General features: G+C 42.6%; 1 protein-coding gene across 1 annotated transcript in view; it reads left to right on the top strand.

Annotated features, from left to right (window-relative positions):
• The window catches only part of SEC14L1 (SEC14 like lipid binding 1), a 44,241-nt gene that overhangs the window by 7,797 nt on the left and 12,179 nt on the right, over positions 1 to 24,265 (top strand). The window contains exons 3-8 of the mRNA XM_059864716.1: positions 17,024 to 17,173; positions 18,019 to 18,150; positions 20,603 to 20,731; positions 20,980 to 21,214; positions 21,936 to 22,045; positions 22,772 to 22,961. Coding sequence (XP_059720699.1) covers positions 17,024 to 17,173; positions 18,019 to 18,150; positions 20,603 to 20,731; positions 20,980 to 21,214; positions 21,936 to 22,045; positions 22,772 to 22,961 — 946 coding nt within the window. The remainder of the gene's footprint in view (positions 1 to 17,023; positions 17,174 to 18,018; positions 18,151 to 20,602; positions 20,732 to 20,979; positions 21,215 to 21,935; positions 22,046 to 22,771; positions 22,962 to 24,265) is intronic.

Below are 24,265 nucleotides of genomic sequence, written 5' to 3'. Positions count from 1 at the left end.
ATCTAAAAGTGCCAACATCACCAGACAAGATGGAGGTAGAGAAGAAGAAGAAAGGCTAGACACGCCCAAATCCCTCCATCTTGTCACCAGAAACCCCTATACCAAAAATCCTAAAACCTACATTTAGACTCTGTAATTATTTATTCTTACACTATTTACACTATTGTGGCTTTTATCTCTTTCTATAAAGGTGACAAGTTATTCCGTGGTTCATAATCGAACCCACTGGTGTTCTGGGCTGTGTGCCAGGGTCTCCGAGCCCCCTGGCAAGGGTCCCAGGAAACTCCGGACTCCCAGAGGGATGTCCTGAGTTCCGACAGGAATCTGGCAGAAAAGAAGTGGTTATACATCCTGTAGAGTCCTGGACACTCAGGGTTCTGCAGTTACAGTCTGGAGAAGGTATAACTTCATGCTCATGGGCTAAAGTGTGGTTAGTCAGTAAGAAGCATGTGTAAAAGCCTTCAAAACCTTGTGGGAAAGAGAGTGAATTTTTTGGGGATTGATTAAAAAAACATATCCAGTGAGAAGCCAGAGGTTGCTTAGAGATCAGAATGAGGTGTTTTCATATTGCTTGGGCAGTCTGTGCTGCCCAAGGGCTTCTCATAAATCACTTTCAGTCAGAGTCCAGAATCTGGAACCCAGAATTGAGGGGGTATTTGTTGTAACCAGGACTGCTTTTGCTTTGAACTTGGTTTGGAGTGAGTATGTTCCTGGAGGGAGGCCAGTGATGGAATCTTTAAGCTCCTGCATTCTGAATGTAAAATGAATCTTCTGAGAATATGCAAGCAAAGCTGTTAATTAGCTCAAGTTGAAATTAATTACAGGTTGGTCTTAAATGGTCTATTTCCTTTTCTCCCAAGTGAATTTGTCTTCCAGTTTTTTCATGTAATTTAAAAATACTGTGCATGTATTCTAAATTAAGAACTAGGATGTTAAGCTGAATTATTTAACACTTTATTTCGTTTTTGTGATAGAGTTAAGACAGGTCAGGTTAGCAGCTCATGTTAAATATTAAGTAAGGCCTGTTACAGGTAGTTTAATAATTTGATTTTCTCACAGTCAAACTGCAGCTGGTTTCAGCCATCACCAGTCAGTGGGGTGTGAGATCAGAGCCCTGCCAAGGGCCCACGCTGGTGGCAGCATGGCTGGGAGGACAGCCTGGCATCCTCTGGGCTCCACTGCAGCCTGCAGCAGCACTGCCAAAAGAGCACAAGCCAGCAATGAACCATCACAATTTGACATCAGCTCTCAAGTTCTTGGCTTTTCTCTGCACAGCTTTTGCTCAAGTCGTGCTGATTTCAGCCCAGTTCACAAAGTTTTTCAGCTTGTGGTTCATGGCCTTTTTCTTCTAAGGGTCAGAGAAATATCACCCAAATGTGGTTTCCCACTGTAGCTAAGCTGATGCACCAGGCTCTTGCTTTCTGGCAGAGTTGATCAGCAAGCCAGCCTAGGGACACAGGCTGGGCCAGAGCTGCCATGGAAAAAGGAAGATAAATTCCTTGTCAACCCTATTTCCTCACTGGGTGCCCTTAGGGCTGCAGAGCAGCCCTGTGGGAGCAGGTGCTCATCCCCCCTGTGCTGTGGGTGAGCTGCTGGCAGCTGGCTGCGGCAAAGAGGAGTCAGCAGAGCATCTGTCACTGGGGCTGCACTCTGGGAACCCTCAATTCCGTTGGGAAATAATTAGGGATCTGCAGTTTGAAAAATGCAGAAGCTGCTTGCTGTAACACTAAATGAAGGGGCCATTAGAAACCTGATTCAGCAGTCTTCAGGTATTATTTAGCAGCGCAAAGTACTTGCAAATTGCACTTAATGGTTTGGAGTTGTGGATTCTGTGAGTTGCTTTGGCATAAAGGGGGCTCTATCCGTGCTTCAGAAAAATGAAAATTAAAAATTTCTCCGTTGTATGCTGGAACAATCACATGTGAATGGACTGGCTGCCTGTCTTGCTTTGTGTTCATGTACAGAACTTCACGTTTGAGCATTTTCTATCTTGGATTTCTCTTGGGTTTTACTTAATTATAATTAGTTTTGGGTTCTATATATATGCAAATTTGGAAATAAAAATATCACTGGGCTACCAGCTTTAACTCTGGCAACAGCAGAGGGATTGTGGGAGGGAGCAAAGAGAAGCTACTCTTTCACATTAAAAATGAGTTGTTATTTAAACTGTTTTAATTCTCAATTGCACATGTTTGGGCTCTCTTAAATTACAATTTCAAGTTTTTGTCATGGTCAGATTGATGAAGTTAAATATCTAAATCTGTGGGGTTATGGATTACTGGATAATTACAGCTGCTTTCATTTTGTTGGTATTTATGCTCTCATAACTTGAGTGTGGATGCTTTTTGGAATATATGCAGATCAATTTGTGCAGGAGTTGAAAGCTGCACTGCAAACATCACCATCTCAGCCTGTCTGATAACTTTCTGCTGTGCCCACTGCTGCTGTAGTATTAGATCATATCTCTGTGACAATAATAGATCTCATTTTGTGAAAATGAATATTTCCCTGGTGATGGTCAGGGTGGCAACGTGCCATTTAGAGTTGTTTATGCCACAGCAGAAGGGAGCAGCTTCCTGATGAGAGCACTTCCTTTCTTGTGTGCATTGTGTCCCTTCATTTAGTGTAAAATTCAAATGCCACAGACATTTGGTCCAGTTCAGGCATAACAGGCAGCAGGAGCCTTTCCAGAGGATGTTTTTTCAGGTTATTTCATTCAGTGTGTAAATTATACTGTATAATTTGCAAAACTCTCTTTGCTGTGCAATTCATTGGCTTGTAGATAAGTTCTTCATTACTGAATTCAAGGCACTATGAAATTACTTATTTCTCTTGAAGTGTTTCATGGTGTGTGTGGTGCAGCCACGGAAGTTGTAATGAACAGGATTTAAAGCAATTTCATTTGAACTTGTTTTTTCTGTTGACTAAACCAATTCATGCTTTTGTTTGCCTTTCTTTTCTGTAAAGGAGGGTGAAGAACAAAGAACTGATTGTCTGTAATCTCTGACATTTAATTTCTTTTTAGAGAAGAATCAAATTACTCTTGACTGTTTTCTTATTATTACTATTGGCTTATCTTTTGAAGCTAGGTGGTGTTTTCTGTCTACATTTTATTGGGGAGCAGATGCAAGGGTGCAGAAGCTGTACCATGCCAGTGATGGATCTTGTACTGGTATTACCTGGTTATTGTGATATCTGGACGATGAATTTGGATTTTTATTCTGTCTCTTAATGAGAAGCACAGAACTGGACTGCACCATGAGGCCTCTCTAGCTAGTGCTGCCTTTCAGGCAGTGGCCAAGGGCAGTATCGGCCTCCAGGGGAGAGGATAGGAATGAGATAAACATAAGGTAACACTCTCTTAGGACACTCTCTCATCCTCCAGCAATGGGTCTTGACAGCCCTTCTGGTCCAGAATGTGCCGTTGTCAGGAATAACATCTCGTGTGCTTGATTTTTTCTTGTGCTCCCAATCCTCTCTGGAGCCCAGTGAACTCTGTGGTGACACCCTCCAGCAGGAGCTGGTGCTTCATGACATGCTCTGTCAAGAGATGGATCCTTTCCCTGGAGCCTGGCAGAGCTTGCTCAGCCTCACACCTCCTGCTTCTTGTGTCAGCAGAGGCAGCCCAGCCTGGCTCAGGCTCTCTGTGCTGCCTGCCCTCCCAGATCTGGCAGGTACCTCCCTCAGGTCATAAATTACTAATTTTCATGGTGCTGCTCTTAGTAAGTTCAGTAGTTTATGATTTCACATGAGGAATTGCTGCTCTGTACTCTTGGTTTTCCACCATCAATTTTTTTACTTTTTTGAGTGTCTCCTGATACATCAGACATGGATGTAAGGTGTTTTTTTTGTTACACTTCCTAGCTTGAGATAAATAGTGCTCTAGGCCCTATCATGCTGCATTTTGATGACATTCCATTGACATTAGTGAATGGTCAAGACTTAAAATTATGTACTTAAAACTTTTAAATTGGTTTGCTTAACAGAATATGGCTGCTCTCTACCTGGCAGTTGATATTTTGCTGGTCCAAAAGACAAGCCAAGGCCTTGCTATTTATCTTGAATTTTGTGTTCTCCTGCTGAAGCTCACTATACTGAGTCTTGGAAGAGGGAAATCACTGGTGCAGTGCTTAGAGGGCAATTGTCTCTGGGTCAAATGAAAACCTGGTGGGTGAAGTCTGAGGCAATGAAGTCAAACCTGTTCCACTGAACCTTCATGGAGGGGGGGAAAAGTCTGGAGAGTTTTTTCCTTGTGCTTTCCAAGTCTTTAACCTCTCAGGCAATGGTTTAATGAGGAATTCTGCACCCACACTGTAGCAGTGCTGTAGTCATCCTGTCCTCCTCCACTCATAAATTAGATTTTGTCTGCACAATAATAATTTTATTTAAAATAGCCTAACATATTGCAGATGTGAAACACTTTGTAACAGACCTTCTTATTGAAAGTGTCTGTGATTCTAAGACCAAACAAGTGATGAATACTAATTATAGGACTCATAAAAGCGAGGCTTAAGCATGGTACAATAGAGCAGCAAGGAATATTTGACTGTTCTAAAAATAGATCCTCAGTGGACACAGTGAGATTGCAGCTGAATTGTAAAAAACTGACTGCAGAGGAACCAAACACGCAATTTTGTGAACTGGAAAAGGAAAGGGGAAGCCAAGCAGCAAATTCTGCTTTCTGTGTGACAATACCCCGTGCCTGTGAAATGCCTGTCGGCAACAGAGTGTGCTTGTGATTGTTCAGCTGCTGTAGGACAAGGAATGGTAATTAAGAGAAACGGTAGGACAAGCTTAATGATTTACAGTTGTTCTTATATGTGTCTCTTAAAAAATTCACAGGGAGATACGTTCCTTTGTTATGGAAAGGGCTGTGTATTACCAATGTTGCAGAGAATTAGGAAGTGCATGGAAATAGCTCACATTCCTCAGTAATCACATGTCGGTCTCCAAGCACTGAAGCTTTCCTGGCCTGCCGCCAGCCTTTGCTGTGATGCTCTTCTGGAGGTCAGCCTCTTCTCCAGAGTGCTTTAACCTTGAGCCAAAACAGTCGTGTCCTGTGCAGTTGGGGTCAGAAGCCAAGTTTCCTCTCGGAGGAACTACTGAAGTTGACTTTAATTGCAGGGCACATTTTGTCAGACAAAGTGTTGTGCCCGGAGCTACGTGGCTTCTGGGCCAGACTGATTTCCATCTGTCTTGCTTGGAACAAGGGCAGGGTAGGTATTTTTTTCTGAATTTACGATCGTGTTGCAAGTGTGTTTGATACAAACAAGTTACAGTGACATTGCAAGTCCAGCTGGGATTGCTGTGGCCCCCACGAGGCCGAGCAAGAGCTGTGTGTGTTGAAGAGCAGCTTGGAGCAGCCCAGCTGTGAAGTCTGTCCTCGGTGTTCCACCTTAGTCTAGACCAGAGCAATGTCATTTGTTTTCTAACCAGCAATTTGATCTTGGTCTCTCAGTCATAAGCCAGCCTAACCTGAATGGTCAGGCTTTCCCAGCTTACTCCAAATGAAAGGAAGATTAAAATGATTTTATTTGCATTCAGCGTGGCTGTTGGGTTTTATGTCCTTAACCTTTTGTTTTTCTTGAGGAAGGAGTGGTGCTTGCCCAACTTCTCTATTCCAGCTTCTCATTTTAGGGGTTTGTGTTTCAGGATTGTGCAGAGGCTGCAGTTGAAGTTTGTCTTGCTCACTCTTCAGTGGAGTGGCACTTGGGCACTTTGGGCTGTCTGGACTTCCAAAGGGAGGAGGCAGATGAAGGATTCTCTTGTGTGTGCCTGGAAGGCAAAGCAGGTGTAACTCAAATTCCTGCACAGCCTGTCCACTTTCTCCTCTGTCCTACCTGTGCAAATTTATTCAAGCAAACCACAGATGACTCAGATCTGTTTTAGAGTAACCACTCTTCAAATTAAAGTCATGTTGAGGCATGTCTGTGGTTATTGAAGATCATCTTTTACAGATAGAAGGTGGAATGTTAACCCTTTTCTTCAGGTTGCATCCTTTATCCCCAGTTTGTTCTACCTGCTGAATTTGGTGTACCTTTTGTCATCAAAACTTCAAGTAAAATTGCATTAAATCATCAAAAGTGGAATTTTTATCTGGAAGAAGATGCTATCTCTGTGTGTAGCAGAGTGGTTTTCAAGTAGTTATGAGCCAGTTCCCTTCCAGTGTCATTCCATGCAACATGAGGCCCCTGTAATTTTACTGGTAAAACTTCTCTGAGCACTTTTATGAAATGAAAATGCCCAGATGTTGAATGGAAGGGAACACTGAGGGGGATAGAGTAGAAAGAGCCTGCATGGGTGGCTTGACTGGTCCCAGCCCTGATGAGAATTGAGGTTTCTGTGTCTGGCTGTTTCCTTCTGGTGCAGAAAGAGGCTCTTTGCTTGCTCTGCTAAGTTGGTGACCACAGCTGAATAACTCAACAGTGAACTACCAGTAAAATTCCACTTACCTAGAACAGAACCCCTTCTGAATCTCCTGCTTTATTTATAAGGCCTAAATTATTTTAATGAAATATTAAAGTATTAAAATAACTTTAGGCATACTTGAAATCCCTGAACACTGAGGCTGAGATTCTTTAGCTCTGTAGCCAACACATTTATGCTGCTGTACAGAGGAAGTTTGCTGCAGACCTTCCTGTCCCCCAGAAACTCCTTTTTTTGCTCCTGCATTTTGCCTTTGCTTCTAGTCCCTTCCTTGCTTTTGGTTTTGGGGAGTCTTAAGTGAATCTATGCTTTTTTTTAGTATAACTCAGATTTGTTAAGAATGCTTAATGAACATATGTTGTCAAGTATTTCCTTGGACAGGCTGAGAGTTTTACTATATTTAGTTGCAGGTGCTGTCTAAATGGAGCATTTTCTCAATAAGCTGCCTCTGAAATCCTCTTGATTTCTGGTTTGTGTGCTGGTAGAAAAACAAGTACTTCTTTGCTTCACATTTACTTTGCAAAGAATAAAATCCAAAACTCTGAAGTGTGTGTAAACTTTTTCAATCACTACAAGGAAATGTGTTTTTTTCCCCCTGAAATTGTTACTATCTTTTTGATAGCAGGCAGGGTTTGATGTCTGCTGTAACTTAGCAGTAGAAAATCAGTTCTAAATCCTGTTCCTGAAAGTGATACTAATATGCATAATCCCATCTAGTTGATTCTTAGCCTGAATTTCTCCAAAACATTCTGTGCAACGGCTACCAGAGGTGAATTTGTTGCTGTGTCCTGTGATTGACAACTGAGATAATGTCCCAAAATCCTCATGGTTTGTGGTCATGTTTTGTGCAGTAAGAATATTTTGGTTCCAGTAGGACTCCTGATGCTTTCTCTGTGTGATGATCTCAAAGGAAAGAAAGTTTAAACACAAGCAAGACAAACTAAAATGGGTACCAGATTTTGGGAACATGGTGTGGATGCTGTGCTGAGTTTCCTTGGAGATCTGTCCAGTTTCAGTGACATTTTGCCATGACTGAGCAGTGTGGTATTTTCAGGGGTGGACTGGGCAGTGCTGGGTTAATGGTTGGGACTTTAAGACCATTAAGTCTTTTCCAACCAGAATGAGTTTATGATTCCAAGTGCATTCCACCTCAAAGCCAGGTTACAAGAACTGGCCTGCAGGGTAGCATTTAGAGCTATTTAAAATGGCAAGCTATGCATTTGGTCTGGATTTGGAATGTAATTAAAGCTAGTAAGTGATCGACACTGTAACCATGGAAATGCTGCCTGAACCACAGAGAGGAACAGAAATGCCAGTAATTGTGTGTTGGTGCAGTTACTTTCACTTGGAAGTGCTTTGTAGCCAATTAACACATGAAAGGTCTTGCTATCAGAAATCCAGGGTGGTGTGTGATGTGTAAGCAGCCCTCTGTGAGCTGCAGTTTCCTTTCTAATACCATGTCAGTGATATTTCATTACTTTTGTGATGGGCTGTGTGTATCAGCTATGGTTTTGCTTGAAATTTAACACGAAGCTGTTCCTTTTGCACTGCAGAAGACTTGGAAGAGATTAAATAGGTGTGAAGCAGCCTGAATTGTGTCTGCAGAGCTGTGTGGAGATAAAACTCTGTTCTGGCTCTGTTCTGAAAGGTTGTTTTGCTTCCCCATGCACATCCCTGGTGTTCTGGATGAGTGGTGGTAAGTGCTGTTTGAAGCTAGGAACCGAGAAAAAAATTGTCTCTACATTTTTATGGCCTCAGAGTAACTTAGTGGAGCCAAAGCACAAGGAAAACTTCTGTGCTGTTTCCTGTCTCCATAGAGATTTTTAATTTACTGAATCAAAGCTCTTCATGCAAGATCACAAAGCAGTTATTGAATTTGAGTTTAGTCTGTATACTGGATTATTTTGTAGTGGTTATGGGCAATGTCCTCATTGTTTTCAGGAATTTGCAGAATGGATGTGAAGCTGGAAGGTTTCTTGCTGTGTTTTTTTAGGATTTGAGCAGCAGATTGTCTGCTTGGCATGTGGGTAGGGCTGTTAACCTGTTTGGTAGAACAAATAGATAGTGTTTGTTCAGTAGTGACATCCACTGAAGACAAGATCTCTTTAACAGGTAGAGTCTATTTGAAATGTGCAAGAAACTTAACTGGTATTTACTTAACTTGAAAGTACTGCAGGCTTCTAATACAGCTTCTAATATGTAAAAATGGACAGAGCAGTCTTGCCCTCTTCTTTTTACAGGAAGTAATAAAATCTGAGGCTTTATAAGTTAAGCTAGTGGTGAATTTAAATGTATTGGAATAAATCTGCTCATCCTTTCTTCCTCTTTCTTTATGGACATTCACAAGGCACAAGTGGGTTGTTCATAGCAGTGTAGAGCCTGAAATCCTTTCCAGTGAAACCTGACTAAATCAAGAGAACCTCTTAAACAAGTATAGGCACCAAGAGAAGACGAGGACAAGTAGAGATTATGCTTTTCTGTACACTTAATAAAACCTTTTCTTCCATGCAGAACTCTTGAGTGCCAGAGGAGCTGTTGAGGGCAAGAATTAATGGCTTTGGTAAATGCCAGGAAAAGAAATATTTTCTTATTCACCTCATTTTCCTCAACTCCTGATTTCTTGGAGAATTTCTCAGCAATTTCATTTCCATTCCACAGAAAGGGAGGTGAGCTGAGGAAGCTCAATTTGCTGGCTGCCAAGCCAGTTATTCTTTCAGATGCTTTCTTGAGACAAGGATACTGAAAAGAACAAGTCCTTGTAGCACTTCATGATTGAACAAGGCCCAAGGAAGCCCTGGTGGTGTTAATGAAAAGGTTTTGCAATGACCTTCAGTGTTTGTTGGGTGTAAGAGCAGCTTAGAGCATGGGTTATTTAACATCTGTGGGTGTTGGAAGCCCAGGGAGTGCCTAGAGACTGTGCAGGGTTCTGTAATGTCTGGGAGGTCAGGACTCATTCAGTGTGGGAAGTCTCTCCTGGATCTTCTGAGAAGAAGAGATGCAAACCTGGGCTGTAAATTTGAGCACCACTTCAGTGCAGTTTCATAAATACAGCATTTGAAGAATCTGAATATCATGCTGCAGTAAGTTTTTGAACCATTGACAATTTCTCTTCCCAGATACTCAACCTGAAAGCTCTGATCTCTGCCTTGGAGAACATCCAAGGTTGTTTTCAAAGATTGCTTCTCTTGCTGTTTGAGAAATAATTAACCTTCAATTACAACTCATGAACAACATCTGTGCAAAGTAGATTCTTGTTAGTACTTGTCTGATTCGTATAATAATGTGTTTGAGTGGTGTATTAAAAAAAAAAAATACAAACCCCAGAACTTCAAAACCAAAAAAGCCATTGTAATTGTAGTCCAAGGATTTGATACATAATTACATACAACTTTTACAGACTCCTTTACTCCTTTATGAAAATTTTAGACTAACTCCATTGTTTATGAACTTTAAGGTAGGAATGTACTCTGCAAAGCAGAAGGAGCTGGGCCATTTTGCCAATTACTTGTGAATGCTTTGCTTTGGAAGGCTGGATATGAACAGAGCTGTAAACTTACTCTTAATGCACTAAAGATCATTTAATTAGAAAGTTCCAGGTCACTTCTTAGACTTGTGCAGTAAACAGGAACTCTTTAGCCTCTAAAGGAGCAGAATGCTTGTCTTACCAATATTGACTTGCCCTATTGATTTTTTGGTGTAACTTACAGAAGGGTTATTTATTTTATCTTGGGTACACTTAATAGGCATCATTAATACTGAGGTGGCCAAATTTCATTGTGCCAGGGAACAGAACAGAGGGTGAAGACAATCTATTGTGTTTTTGAATGACTTGTGCCATTCCAGGGTAAAATGGACTTTTTTGGACTGTAATGGAGGGAGGATACAAGAGGGACAAAGTAAAAGAAGGTCAGGATGCAGTTGTAGGAAAGTGTGATGAGGAGAAAGGAGAATTGTGCAGTTTTTTTTTCTCCTGTAGCTTAGAGTAAGGGTCCACTCTCATTTGCCAGGAGGATGTCAGCTCTCATTTTGGGAATCCTTTGGAACACATCCCAGCACACGGAGCAGCCATGCCCACAGAGCTGCCTGCAGAGCCAGCTCTCTGCTCCTCACACCCTGCCCAAGGACAGCTCTGCTTGGAAAGGCAGGATTTTCCTCTCTTCTGTGGATTTCTGCTCTGCATGCAGTGGAAGAGCTTTTTCCTGTTGTAAAATGAATGTATTTAAACAAAGGTATATTTGAATGTGGAGTATTGGGATTTAGTTTCTCTTTTAACAAATCAAGATGAAACAGAGCCTTCCTTTTTAATGAATGCTTGCTGCTTGCTTCATTTGTCTTAATCCTTAAAATCTCTGCAGTAGCTCTCCTTCAGGTGAAGAGTTATAATTTTTAATTCAAATTGCTTCCACACAAGGTATTTCCTGATGTACTTTCTAATTACTTACTGCAGTTCAGTGATAAATTGTTAAGCAAACAATTTGTTTGTTGATCTTGCTCTGATAGCCAGCAGGTTCACCATTGGTGAATCTTGCTGGAAAAGCTGTAGTGTAATTGTTCTAGTTCTATTTGAACACTTTTAAACACTTTTTTAAAGCAGAAATTGCAATGGAAGGCTTAAATTCTTTTTTTTTTTTCCTTTTAAAGTAAGTCATAGTGTTCTTTACACTCTGACTAGTCATATTTTGATGGCATAGACTGTGCTAAGATTTACAGAGAAGTCAAAGGACTGTTAAGCAACCTCATATTTGTTGAGGACCAGAAATGGCACATAAAGAAATTTTTTTTTAGATGATACCCAGCCTTTCACAGACAGGTCTGACCCTGCTGGGTTTCTGTAGTCCCCACAAGCCTCAGCTGTGGTCTGTGTAACTAAAGCCCTCTCCATCTTTTCCACAGAGTTCTAGAACTGAGTGCTTGCCAAGCAGCCTTTGTTTCCCAGCAATAAGAGAATAACTCCTCTCTTTGTAAATGAGAACATTTAATGAGGTGAAAACACAACGGAGAGAAAAACCACTTAAGCCTCTTGAGCAAGGGCTGCTGTGGAGAGCTGCTCTGAGGGGAAGGTCCCTGCACCAAGCCAAGGGGAGCAGGGTCTGCCTGGGACCCTGAACGTGGCCTTGGAGTGTGGTGGTGTTTGAGGGTCCCCAGGATGAGGAAAGAGATGAGAATCTTGACTCCATGTTTCAGAAGGCTGATTTATTATTTTATTATATTACATTAAAAGAAAATTATACTAAAACTATACTAAAGAAAAAAAAAGGAGAAGGCTAGAAATCAATGAATAATAAAATCTTGTGACTGACCAGAGAGTCCGACACAGCTAGACCATGATTGGTCATCAAGTAAAAACAATCCACATGGAACCAATCAAAGATGCAACCTCCAGACCACATTCCACAGCCATCAGATAGTTATTGTTTACATTCTTTTCTGAGGCTTCTCAGGAGAAAAATCCTAGTGAAAGGATTTTCATAAAATATGTCAGTGACACTTGGAGGACTTGTCCGTGCAGTGCTGGCTTCACAGGAGAGTCTCTCCTTAGAGAGCTGCCTACCTTTGTGTTAAAGATGGTTGTGCTTCCCCAACGTGCAGTTTGCTTCACGTTCCCTCTTCCTGGTGCCTGGGAGTGTTACCTTACCAAAACCCCTATTTCTGGAGCTCCTTGAGGTGTATCCACTGTAACCATCTGCTCTGCTGCATGCACGCCCCCGAGCTGATCACTCCCTTGTGAGCTGACATCCCTCAGAGCCATTGGCACTGAGATCACACGGCTTTGTTCAAGTCTCACGATTTTTATGCTGCCTTGAACAAGTGTCATGATTTTTATACATATGTATGGATTGTGAAGGGAGTGATGGAGAGCTCTGAACAGTACAATACAGGGCATGAAAAGTTATTTGCTGATCTGTGAGAGTTCATCCAGAATTGTTTCTTTTCAAGTTCAGCTGCCAAGAATTTGAAAGCTCTTGGTTGCCCTGCCGTGGGTCACTGCTTTTCTTATTGATCTGCAAGGGTGGGGGGGGGGAGGAATACAGTGCTCTGCAGGAATCCTCAGGCTCCTGGAATGCAGCCTGTGGAGCCAGGGCAGCATCCTGCTTGAGTGATCCTTCTTGTTTCTTGTGTTTGTGAATAATTCAGAAAGCCCACACACTGCACGTGGATAGGGGAGCACAGTGAACTTTGGTATGCACTTGCACATTGGTATCCACACATGGTCAGGCTCTGCAGGCAGAAATTAAAATTAGCACTGAGTGCTGCAGATGAGATTGGACTGCCAGGATGAATCTGTTCATGGCTTCTCTTGAGGTGCCCTTGGAGAATGTGGTGCTGCTCTTGGAATATTGCTCAGCCAGTAATTTTGGGCAGAAAGCATCAAAAAGAAATAAAACATCTTAACAGCTTGATTCATGCCATTAAGCTGTTAAAGCACTCAATATGCTTAATTTCCTAAATGGTAATTGAAATTCCTCTGTATTTCACCAGGTAAGAATTTCTGTTTGGAGGATTCACCTACTAGAACAGCACAGCATAACTTGGAATATTTTTTTTTCCTCTTTAAAGTGTACGAGTTAGTTTTGAGTCATTTAATGGAAATACTAAATAATCCCTGTCCTGGAAGGCAGGAGACTGGGAATATCTTAATCTGGCCAGAGAAGCTGAGTGATTTATCTGCATGAATGACTGACTCTCCCTACTGAGGACTGAGCACATGCTTATTATCCAGGTATTTTATTAGCCCTAGGCATAGTTTGAGAAGCAAAAAGCCAGAAATCTTTGAAAACTGGGTTGAGGGGGTCATACCTAAGTGCTGCTTTAAAGGTGGTATTTTGAAAGGAACATGTTATTTCTGATACTAGAATTCCAAAATCTAAGGGCTGTGGCAGCAAGTACAATTCCCTTGGCTATGAACAACGACTGCAATGGGTTTAAAATAGTCTGACTTCTGAGTTGCTTTCATGTCTTCACACCCAGCTGAAATACTAGCAAGGATAAAAGAGGAATAAATCCTGTTATTTTGACTCTACTCTGAGCATGAGTTGCTAAGGGAAGCAGTTGGAAAAGCGGCTTTATTACAGTGCTATTTTGGTTGAAATGATGCTTGTCAGTGCTCTTGCTGCTAACATGCATTAAGAAAGTTAAATTTGTGGTTCAAGCTGCTTCACCAGACTGTGTTTTTCTTGATGCACAATGCAGCTTCTAATGTATCAGAGTACACAAATGTTCCCGAGGCTGGTGGGAAATGTGAAAGTACATGATTGAGGAACTGCAGAATTGCAGGCTCAAAATCCCTTTTTGTAAGATCTGTACACACGTGTCTCAGTAACAGAGGTGTTGTGACTTCATGTCAAGCCCAGCAGCAGCTGCAGAGTTTTGGGGACGAGCACAGCTGTGCTTTTGATTGGGCTCTGTGTCAGTCTCCACACACCCTGTGTGCTAAATGTGACAGTAACAGTGTCATGTCCTTGGAGCACCATTCCTGGGTGCATTTAGTGCTGCAGCAGCAGCACTTCACTCCTGCATGGAGCCCTTCAGGATCTTCTGTGGCTGCTTCTCTTTTGAGGAACTAATTGTCTTTGATTGTATCTGTACAGTGAAATTGGAACACTGAGAAAAAGGTGTAGAATATCTGATTTTATTTGTGAAGAGAGACCTATCTGTCCAGGTTTCACCACAATGCTGTCATACAAGGAAGGAGCAATATTTTATAATAAACTCTGCTTTATCAGCCTGCTGGAGGAACACTGCATAATGCAGTTATTTCCTGTCTGCAAAGCTGGATTTGAGACAAAATTTCTAGTTCAAAACACTTCAATAACGCAGCAAAATCCCTTTAGTTCTCTTGGAAAAGAAAAGGAGTGTTTGATCTTTCTTTAATTTTCTTGTGCTCCTTGAATAGCTCCAGTCTTGGCCATGCATGTGCTGCTCTGACTCACGTGGCTCTTGCTGTGTTGTACCACAAATTACAGGTTTTCTTCCTGTGCTCTGCTGGTTAGTGGTGAAAGATCTGTCAGTGTCCTGTAGCCTTTAGCAGCTTTTTCCTGCCCACTATGCACTGTGAAAGTGCAGTTTGTCCCTCGTGGAAGGCACAGCTGTGCTTGAATCAGATTGAATCTTTTGACGTGGCCATGGTTTGCTCTGATCACCTTTTATTCCAACCAGGCTGTGCTGAGAAATGGTGCATTACAGGAATATATTGGCAGTGGGACATAAAGAAATAAAATCTGATTTAAGAGCCCAGTAAATTTGACTGTGAACAGTTTTCTGTGTGTATGTTCTTTAGGGAGAAAGAATCTTGAGTTGCTGTTAATCTCCTGGAAACCTTCAAGTACTTTTCTGTGAGCATTCAGCTTGCCAGCTTTTGGCAGATAATTATTTCATTCTCTCCCAAATTGAACGCATTCAATTCAGTCCTGCCATTTAAAACAACATTCTTCTTGGGCATTTTTTTGTTCACAGTTCAGGGGCAGGTAATGCTCTGAATTGCAAGTGTTCACAGGGTGAGCATGAAGTGTTTGGAGGACTAAGATGAGAAAAGTGTCAATATGTGCAATGAAGGAGACTTGCAAAGGCTTTGGCATAAAGGGGGCTGTTCAGATGGGGAAAAGTTGTCATCCAGAGGTAAAAAAGACTTTGAAAAAAGAGAGAAAAATGGAGACCTCCCTATTAGATACCTACTGCCCTTGTTCTCCTGTCTATAAAGTAATTGTAGCATAAGGTCCTCAAAATAAATGCTTTAAATGAAGCAATCTGAAAATGAGAAATGCTTCTAAATTCTGCTTCTTCTAGAAATGTTTTCTTTTTCTGACTTCAACTACAGTCATTGCAGTTAAAATAGGGATTAATTATGAAGAATGCTGAGATTTTTTCAGGGAGAGGACTGAGATACTTGTGAGCAACTAAAATGTACAGCCTTCTGTCCAGAACAAGAGCCTTGTAAAAGCAATAAAACTTCTTTGTCATACCCATAGAGCAAAAGAAACTTCTTATTCCATGTGAATAGGACCTATCCTCCCTTTGTCTCGGAGCTGTGAAGCATTTTCTCCCCCAGTGCTGACTATTGTGTTAGAACAGCAATGCTCTGTCCCTGCTATTGTGCATACTTCTCTGAGCCCAGGAATGATTGCTGTTCTTCAGTCAGACCCAGGCAGCTGTGCACAGATGGGGTCTGGAGCAGGGAGTGTGGGTGACCCCTTCCCTGGCTGCACTTCTCTGCCTTTCACAGCAGCTTTATGAACTTGGGACAGTCATGCTGCAAAAATGGTTTAAAAATATGCACAAGGGGAAAAAAAGCTTTCACTGTTTTAGTGCCTTACACCACTGTCACCATAGAAACACTGCCTTCAAACTAGGTTTGAACACTGGTAATGAAATGAAGTATTTTAATTGTTCTAAAGGGAGAATTAAGAGACCTTTTCTGTTCCAGCCCCACCACTGCATACTTTGTGCAGCTGCTGCTTGTTTTGTTCCCCACCCTCTCCCTCTTGGTGCTGCAGCCCAGCTGTTGTCAGAGTAGTTGAAATCATCTAAAAGGACAGAGTGGATATTTTACCTCTTTTCAGGACTTGTTTCATGATGCTCTCTCAGATTTACTTAATCTAAGCTTTCTTCTGCATTGGGACATCTTGCAAAATCCTACCTCTTCATCAAAGCCAATGAGGTTCTGATAGTAGCAAAAATGAAGGGAAAGCAGGCTATGCTTCACTGCTACCCCATGAGGAAAAAAAACCAAAAGCCAAAGAGAGGCAGAGATACATCAGAAAGAAAAAAATAAGAGCTCTCTTGTATTCTCCAGCCACAGTGGTTTTAAAATCTAAATTCAGCAAGTTCACTAGTGGGGATAACACCCATTTTCCTCTTATTTGTTTTACTGATCCCAACTCCTTAACTCTCCTGTCTGTCTGATTTAATACCATCTTTTCTGTGTGTCAAGTATTTAAGGGATGAAGTTATTTACATGACTGTGTTTTTTAACCAAAATCAAAGCTGTTCCTAGCTCTGCATTATTACAAGAAGTTTTACATTTTCAGAAGTGTGAAATGAGCTCATTGTATTAGACTGACTATTGTTGGACAAAACTGGGAACTGATAAACTGCAGTGAAATCATTAGGAACACTCTGTGCCCAGGGAGCTTGAGAGCTCTATTAGCTTAAGAAATAGCTTTTGAAATGTTTTTATTAGACCTTTGGGAGCTGTATGAAATCCCTCTAGACAGCTTGGTGAAACACCGGTAATTAGTAAGTGGGTTTTTTTAATCCAAGACATAATTGTTTTGTCTTGTGGTATTTTAGGACTGGAGGGTCTGATTTTCCTGTTATCAAGGGGGTTGTCATGGTACAGAATGAATAACTTCCTTTTCAGAGGGAGGGGAGGAATGGGTTATTTTGTGTGGTTTAAAAACTGCCTTACTGGCAAGGAACATATTAATAAATGGATTGTTTGGAATGCACTGAGACTCTTTCAGCTGTAATGTGGGTTCAGGAAGGCTCGGCCCCTTCCACGGAAGCTCTGAAGGGCATTGAGCCTCCCAATGCTGGAGGAACTCTGCACACCCTCAGGAATTAATGGTGATGATTGTTTGTTCTCTTTCCATCGTGACAGGCATATGAAAGGAGGTTTCCTACGTGCCCTCTGATCCCCATGTTTGTAGCCAGTGACACTGTAAACGAGTACAAGAGTGAGGATGAGGCCATCCACGTGATCGAGCGGCGCTGCAAGCTGGACATCGATGCACCACGGCTGCTGAAAAAGGTGATGAGCTCTGAAGTGCCTGCTTTGTGCTTCTGGATATCCCTTCACCTGAATGCTGTACTGTCTTGGTTTGAACAGACAGGTGTCTGCTAAGGAAGGCGGGAACCTCCCCTGAAATGGAAAATGGAAACCCCCTCCCTACTAATTATTATAATAATTTGAAATGAAAAGGCTCTCAGGCAAAGATATGGGAATAGGAATAACAGTTCTGTACTAGGAAAACTAAAAATACAAATGTAATTACACAAAAAAAAACTACTGATGGACTGAGAACAGGAGGTGAGCCCCTGTGTGTCAGGGTGGTGGCACAGTCCCATCCCAGGGGGGCTCAGGGTGGTGGCACAGTCCCATCCCAGGGGGGCTCAGGGTGGTGGCACAGTCCCATCCCAGGGGGCTCAGCCCTCCTGCAGTGCCAGCTGTGGTTCTGCTGGAGCAGGGACCCTGCACAAGGGGGGAGTTTTCCTCTGAAGCTCCAGGAGTGCTGGAGATGGGCCTGCTCTCCCTCTGGGAATGCAGGGCAGGAGAAAGCTGCTCCTCTGGGAATGCAGTGGGCAAAGGCTGCTGTGCTGTTCCCAGGCCCAGATTGGATCCAGGTAGGAATGCTTGGCTCCTCCCCTGGGCAGAGCATCTCCCCATGGGATGATGGAATTTGATCAGCCCTGCAGGGACACTCCCTGGGCATGAACAGCAGAGATCTCCTGGAGGGAGGGTTGGCTGTGGGAGAGATAAAGAAAAAACTGCCCCATGAACAGAAGATAACTGCTCTTCCTCTGACAGAAGGATTAGAATACCCCAATTTCCAACCTAAGACATGTACCTTAACAGAATCTGTGCCTCTTCCCCAGATTGCAGGAGTGGACTATGTCTACTTTGTCCAGAAGAACTCTCTGAACAGGCGAGAAAGGACTCTGCACATAGAAGCCTACAATGAAACCTTCTCTAACAGAGTCATCATCAACGAGCACTGCTCCTACACAGTGAGTAACAACAGGCCCTTGGTGGGGCTGCAGGTGGAGCCAAGGCACTGTTCAGATCTCAGGACTCAGACAGAGCTTGGGTTGTTCCTGGCTTTTGCCTTGCAAGAAAAAATAACCAACATGTGGGAAATGAATTTGTAGAGAATATGTGCATCTGTATGCAAACCTTGAGATAAGAAACACTGGCTTAGAAATGCCATGGAATAAGACAGACATTGTTGAGAGAGAAATGGTACTTGAAACAAGTTTCAAAGGATGGCCTTGCAAGAAAGACTGGATACTTTAGAGAAATAAAACTATGAAAGATGCATTGTAGTAGGACCCACAAGGAGTAATATTAGAGGTCTGGCTTTAAAGCATTTACAGCATGGTGTGGCAAAAGCTGATAGGCCAGGAAATGCTTATAGTGTGTTGTAATTAGGAAATAGTTGGCTTTTGATTGAAATTGTGTGAATTATAACATCTGTATTGTCTCACCCTTCACATGAGACTGGAAATGGAATAAAAGTTTTTAAAACACCTCTCAGTTACCCCATCTCTGGGTCAGAAAAGAGCTTAATCCAGCACCAACACATTGCCCTGAGTGATAATTGTTAGTGTTAAATGTAATACACTTGCCTCAAAAGCTGAGCCATGTTTGGCACTCTTTTGCTTGAGCATCTTCTCAGAGAGCAGAACACAACATAATTTGCTGTGTTTGACAGCTCTGTTTAGGCAAATCTGTGCTTTGTAGCAGCAGTGTGGGACTTGGTGAGGCTGTTGACACCCTGACAGAACTGCCAGAGGAAAGTTCAGCTGATTTGCCTTCTCAGTTCAGACAGGAGCTCACTGAGTCAGCTATGTGGTTTAACCTCTCTTTTTTCATTGTTCCTGGTCTTCAGGGCAAATGTTGATGCAGAGGAGTCTGGTGGCAGGCCTGCTGCTCTGCTCTGGTCATGGTTTATTTCTGAATGGTTCAGCCCACCCTCATGGGCTCTTACAGCATGTACTGTAGTAGTAGAATTTCAAATTGATGGTAAAGGTCAGATCAGAGCTAACAAATGTGACTGATTTATCTGTATTGTAGCACTCTTTCTAGGTCATAACATTTTCTGTTGTGTTTAACCTGTGGTTAAAAGATCACTGGGTGCCAAACCCACTTGACACTATTATCTAATATTTTTATAATTATTTCTGCTGTAACTTCCAGTGTAAATTTAAGAATGCTCTTCCACTTACCTGCATTTTTTATGTGAAAGCTCTGTTTAAACAGGGGAAATGCTGTACAGAAAAGTGCATGTGGTAAATATGTACAAAACACAGCACTTCTCTATGCCCATTTGCTCTACTCAATCGAGAAATTAGGTAAATACAAAAACAGGTTTTTAATGGAAGAATAAATAATTTCTTAAAGTTCATTTTTATTAATAGTAACTTATAATTGAATTTATGAAAATACAGGAAGATTCTTAAATTATGTTACTATGAATTGTACTTACTGAGGCTGTACAAGCTGTTCTTGTAGCTCCCATTCCCTAATGCAGAAACCAAAAATGGAGGTAAAAGGTTTTTTTTTCTGCAGTTGTCTTTTCATAAAGTGTTGATCCTGTTCTTAGCCAAATTTAGCATGTTTTGAGGGGGAAGGGAACCCTAAGGCATCAGGCCAGCTACATGCTCAGAAATCCAGCCTTTTGTGATGTTTTTATGACAGTTTCAGAGCCCAGCCTAGAAATTGCTTGAACAAATCTATTTCAGCTGAAGAGAGTTTAAAGAACAGCTTTTTTGTAACAGCATCAGCATTGGTCATAGAATTGTTTAGGTTGGAAAAGCCCTTTAAAATTGAGTCCAGCTGAAAGTCTATTTCAGGATCATGTCAGTAAAGCAAGAGATAAGCTAAGAGGGAAGGTGTTAGCTGAGTGAGGAGTGTGCCCTTCTGTCTGTGCCATTATCATGGGAGAGCAAATTAAAACAGTTTTCATTCTTCAGAATGCTGAAATACCTCCTAGGTCAGTGTGAGAACAGTGTTTTGGCTGTTCCTTGGAAACACGCTGGGAGTGCTGCCCCTGCTCTTGCTGCAGGGCTCAGCCTGGCTGAGCTGGCCCTGGGCTATCAGCCACAGCAGAGTTCCCTGTGCAGGCTTTTACCCTGTTCCACACACACCCTGCAGTCCCAGCCCTTATCTAGACCGAGGGACTGTAGAAATGTGCATTCCTCTGGCTCTTGGCTGGTGCACTTGTGTTTCTCCACCCTCCCCTTCCTTGTTAAGACCCAAAAAAAAAGGGCTGTGGGACCAAAAGCTTCTCAGCTTTTTGTCCTTTGGTGTTGCCTCTTCCCAACTGTGAAGCAAGTTAAACAAATTCCTCTCGAATGTTTTTGACTGTGTGAACCTGTAAAACAAGAAACATTTCAAATATTGTGAGGGAGAAAAAAACCCTAAATGGATAAGTGAGCTGTATGATCTTCTGACTTGCAGGTTCATCCTGACAATGAAGACTGGACCTGTTTTGAACAGTCAGCAAGTCTGGATATCAAATCTTTTTTTGGTTTTGAAAGCACAGTGGAAAAGATTGCCATGAAGCAATACACCAGCAATATTAAAAAGGTGAGCCTGCAGTTGGGAAGGATGTGCCTGGCTCCAAGTCACCAAAAGACAGTGAGGCTGCTGCTAAGTAACAGACTGCTCTGCTCAGAAACCTGAACTGCTTTGCTAAGGGCATGGGGCACTGTGTCTGTGTAGGGCTGTTTCAAGTGAAATCTTTAGAGGTCTGATCACTTAATTTTCAGCCTAATCCTTTCTGTGTCTAAATGTGTGGGTTTTTCAGCAGCTGAAGTAAATTTTCTGTTTTGAAGGGAAAAGAAATAATAGAGTACTACCTGAAGCAGCTGGAGGAAGAAGGAATAACCTTTGTCCCTCGCTGGACTCCTCCTGTTGCATGTAAATCAGAGAGCAGCACATGCCACCCAAGGAGACCAGTGTCACCTGCCGTTAATATCCCAGAGTCTGCCACAAAGGAGGGCTTGAGCAACAAGGAGATCCTCAACACCTCCAGCAGCCCCTCGGAGCCCACTGCAGGAACACCTGATGGTATGGGGGGTCTGATGTGTTTTACTGGGAAGCTTTGTGCTGGAGAGGCCCTCAGCACTGGGCACATCTGGGCAGCTGAGGAGCTCCACTTGGCTCCTGAGTTGGGGACAGGCAGTGTTCAAGTGTGGGCTCACCAAGCAGTGACACATGGCAGAGCTCAGGCAACTGTTACAGCCTGAGCTCGTGAGTAGAGATCAGGTATGAGCAGAAAAACTATTTGGTGTTCATTGGGTTGCAAAGGAACATTCTGCTCTTATCCTGAAATTCAGGGGTGGTTGTAACTATAGGAGTGATGGGGAGGAAACAGCTAAAACTTCCCTAGATAGTCTTCTGGGAACTTCCTGAAAATTCTTGCACTGGGAGATCAAAACTTCTCTAAGTATTTCTAGAAGCAGCAAGCCCAATGGTGCTGTGGAGCTCAGATTCACATTGATGAATCTGAGTAGACTGGCAGAATGCTTTTAACTGCCTGCTTTTGCTCCTTCCTTAGCTTCAGAAGGAGAATTTTATCTTCTTCCTGAAGATGACTGTGTGTGTTGCCTTGCTCATCTTTTCATTGATTCAAAGGAACCTTATTCAGTTCTGACTGTGCCGAACACAGGAGCCACTTTGAGACAGCAGCACATCAGATCACAGCAGCCACTTTGAGACAGCAGCACATCAGATCACGTGGTGCTTGGTCAGGTCAGGAGCACTCTGATCACCTGTAATCTCTTTTTAGATAAGTTGGATGCAGACTACATCAAGAGGTACCTGGGGGACCTGACCCCAATGCAGGAGAGCTGCCTCATCCGCCTGCGGCAGTGGCTCCAGGAGACGCACAAAGGCAAGGTGAGTTCCTGGGGGTGTCCCCTGGCTCAGAGAGAGTGACACACAAGGTGGGCCTGAGGAAATGCCCTGCCACACCCCCTGGGGCTGACTCTTTCTGCTAAGTTGCTCTCCATGATCAAAACCTACATTTAAGCAGTGGCAATAGGAGGAGTTCATTGTGACTGTCCAGCTGACTTTGCAGCTGCAGTGCTTCAATAATTAGCTTGAAAGCCTATCAGACTGTCAGTTAAACTGCCCCAGGGAATAGCATCAGTTTTATAAGTCTTCCTGGTTTCTACAATGACCTTATTTTTATATTTGTTTGTTTTGGCCAAACATCATAGTCTTAAATACTGAAAAAGTGGTAGGAGTGGAGCACTGATAGCAAGGTTGGGGTTTTTCCAGTGCCTTGTGATTTGCGTGTGTCTCAGCTTCCTCTAACTTAACAATAAAACACAGTCTGTGTTCTGTCCTGATTTATTTAAATTGGACTGGCTTGGTATGGCCATGCAGGTGGAAATGATTACATTAGAGTTCATGAAATTTTTATATCCCTTCTGAAGGTAGCTGCCTGACAGGGCTCCTGATTTTGTTTCAAACAAAGGCTGATTTTTTTGAGTAACTCCCAGTGTTACACACCATCCTCACGCACTGGTGCGGGGCTGCACGTTTTCTTGTTTCTATTGTTTGGATTTCTGTTCTTGTTTCAAACCTTGAATGCAAAATTTGGTTTGGCTTTGTTAATAGATCCCAAAGGATGAGCACATTTTAAGATTCCTGCGTGCCCGGGACTTCAACATTGACAAAGCAAGAGAGATCCTTTGCCAGTCACTGACGTGGCGTAAGCAGCACCAGGTGGATTATATTCTGGACACCTGGAATCCTCCCCAAGTGCTCCAGGATTACTATGCAGGAGGCTGGCATCACCATGACAAAGGTATGGTTTCAGTACAAAATATGTATTGAACAGCCTTTTTACCTTTTGAATCAAAGGTGATAGCTGTCCCTCTGTTAACTAGAGGTGGCTGGTTAGAACTTCTAGAGACATTTAAATTGATAGAATGTTTTGAGTTGAAAGGGAATTTAGAATAATATTGTTCCATCTCCCTCCATGGACAGGGACACCTTCCACTAGACCAGGTTGCTCAGAGCCCTGTCCAACCTGGCCTTCAACATTTCAGGGGCATCCAGAGCTTCTTTGGGTAGCCTGTTCCAGTGCCTTGCCAGCCCTTAGCTGCTGGAGGCAGAGTCCTGGATCGGGGTCTTTCTGACTAATACTGACATACTTAAATCTGCTTTGCCAGGAGCTTAAAAAAAGTGATTAATTGCACTTCTCTAGTGCTCTGAGATACTTAGAAGGGTGTTAGGCAACTGCTGAGTGTGCTCTTTCAGTGATTAAAAGGTGTTTGTAAATAAGTATATCTTCGTAATCAATTTATTTCCGATGTTGCATAGTCTGCTGATGGCATAAATGAATATTTATTTGGTATTACAATCAGCTTAATGATGAGAAGTGGAATGTTGCAAAAACATCAAATAGAGCAGGTTTGTTTAAGAAGAGAAGCAGCTTTGGCTGAATTCCCTTTGTGCTGTGAGCCACAGCCTGCCACACTCCCCTGTCCCTCTGCTTTATCATGCACTGATCTCATTGCTAATACATACATAGAAATGAAACACGTTGGAATTTGTGCCTTGAGGCAAGCTGGGCTCTTCAGATAAGGAAATGATCTCTTACTGTGAGCGATCTGGGCTCTTGATTGAGTCTTTTCCCACCAGGCACCATTGTTTCTGCTCAGCTCTTCCTTTTCCAAGCAGCATATGAAACAGGGCAGGATGCTGTCAGCAGTGGTGGCCAGGAGACAGGGAGGACACAGCAGAAGTTTAATCACAGAGCTTGAATGGCTCTTCCCTGCTGCTCTGAGTTTGACAGACCTCAAAGTGAGAAAATGGAAAATGAGAATGTGCTTGTAAAGATTATAGGGAAAAAGACCTGTTAATAAGTTCTCCCTTTCAGCCCGTTCCTTGTCTGTCCTTTGCAAAGACTTCCTCTGTCAATTGCACACAACTGGGTCCTGCCAGTGAGCAGAAAGGTGCAGAATGCATCAAAGGCTTGTTTAATGCTCTTCTGAGAAGTTCTGCAGTCTTGTGGTGAACTTCATGCCCCCTCCCTTCCCCTGCAGTTCCTTTGATCTCTCTTGCAGCGTGCCCACAAGTAAAGCATGGCTTTGTCAATAATGGAAA

This window comes from Haemorhous mexicanus, chromosome 20 (assembly GCF_027477595.1).
Source record: "Haemorhous mexicanus isolate bHaeMex1 chromosome 20, bHaeMex1.pri, whole genome shotgun sequence".
Classification (NCBI taxonomy): Eukaryota; Metazoa; Chordata; class Aves; order Passeriformes; family Fringillidae; genus Haemorhous; species Haemorhous mexicanus.
The sequence above is the reverse complement of the archived record's forward strand: the minus strand, read 5'-3'. Positions and strand labels throughout refer to the sequence as shown.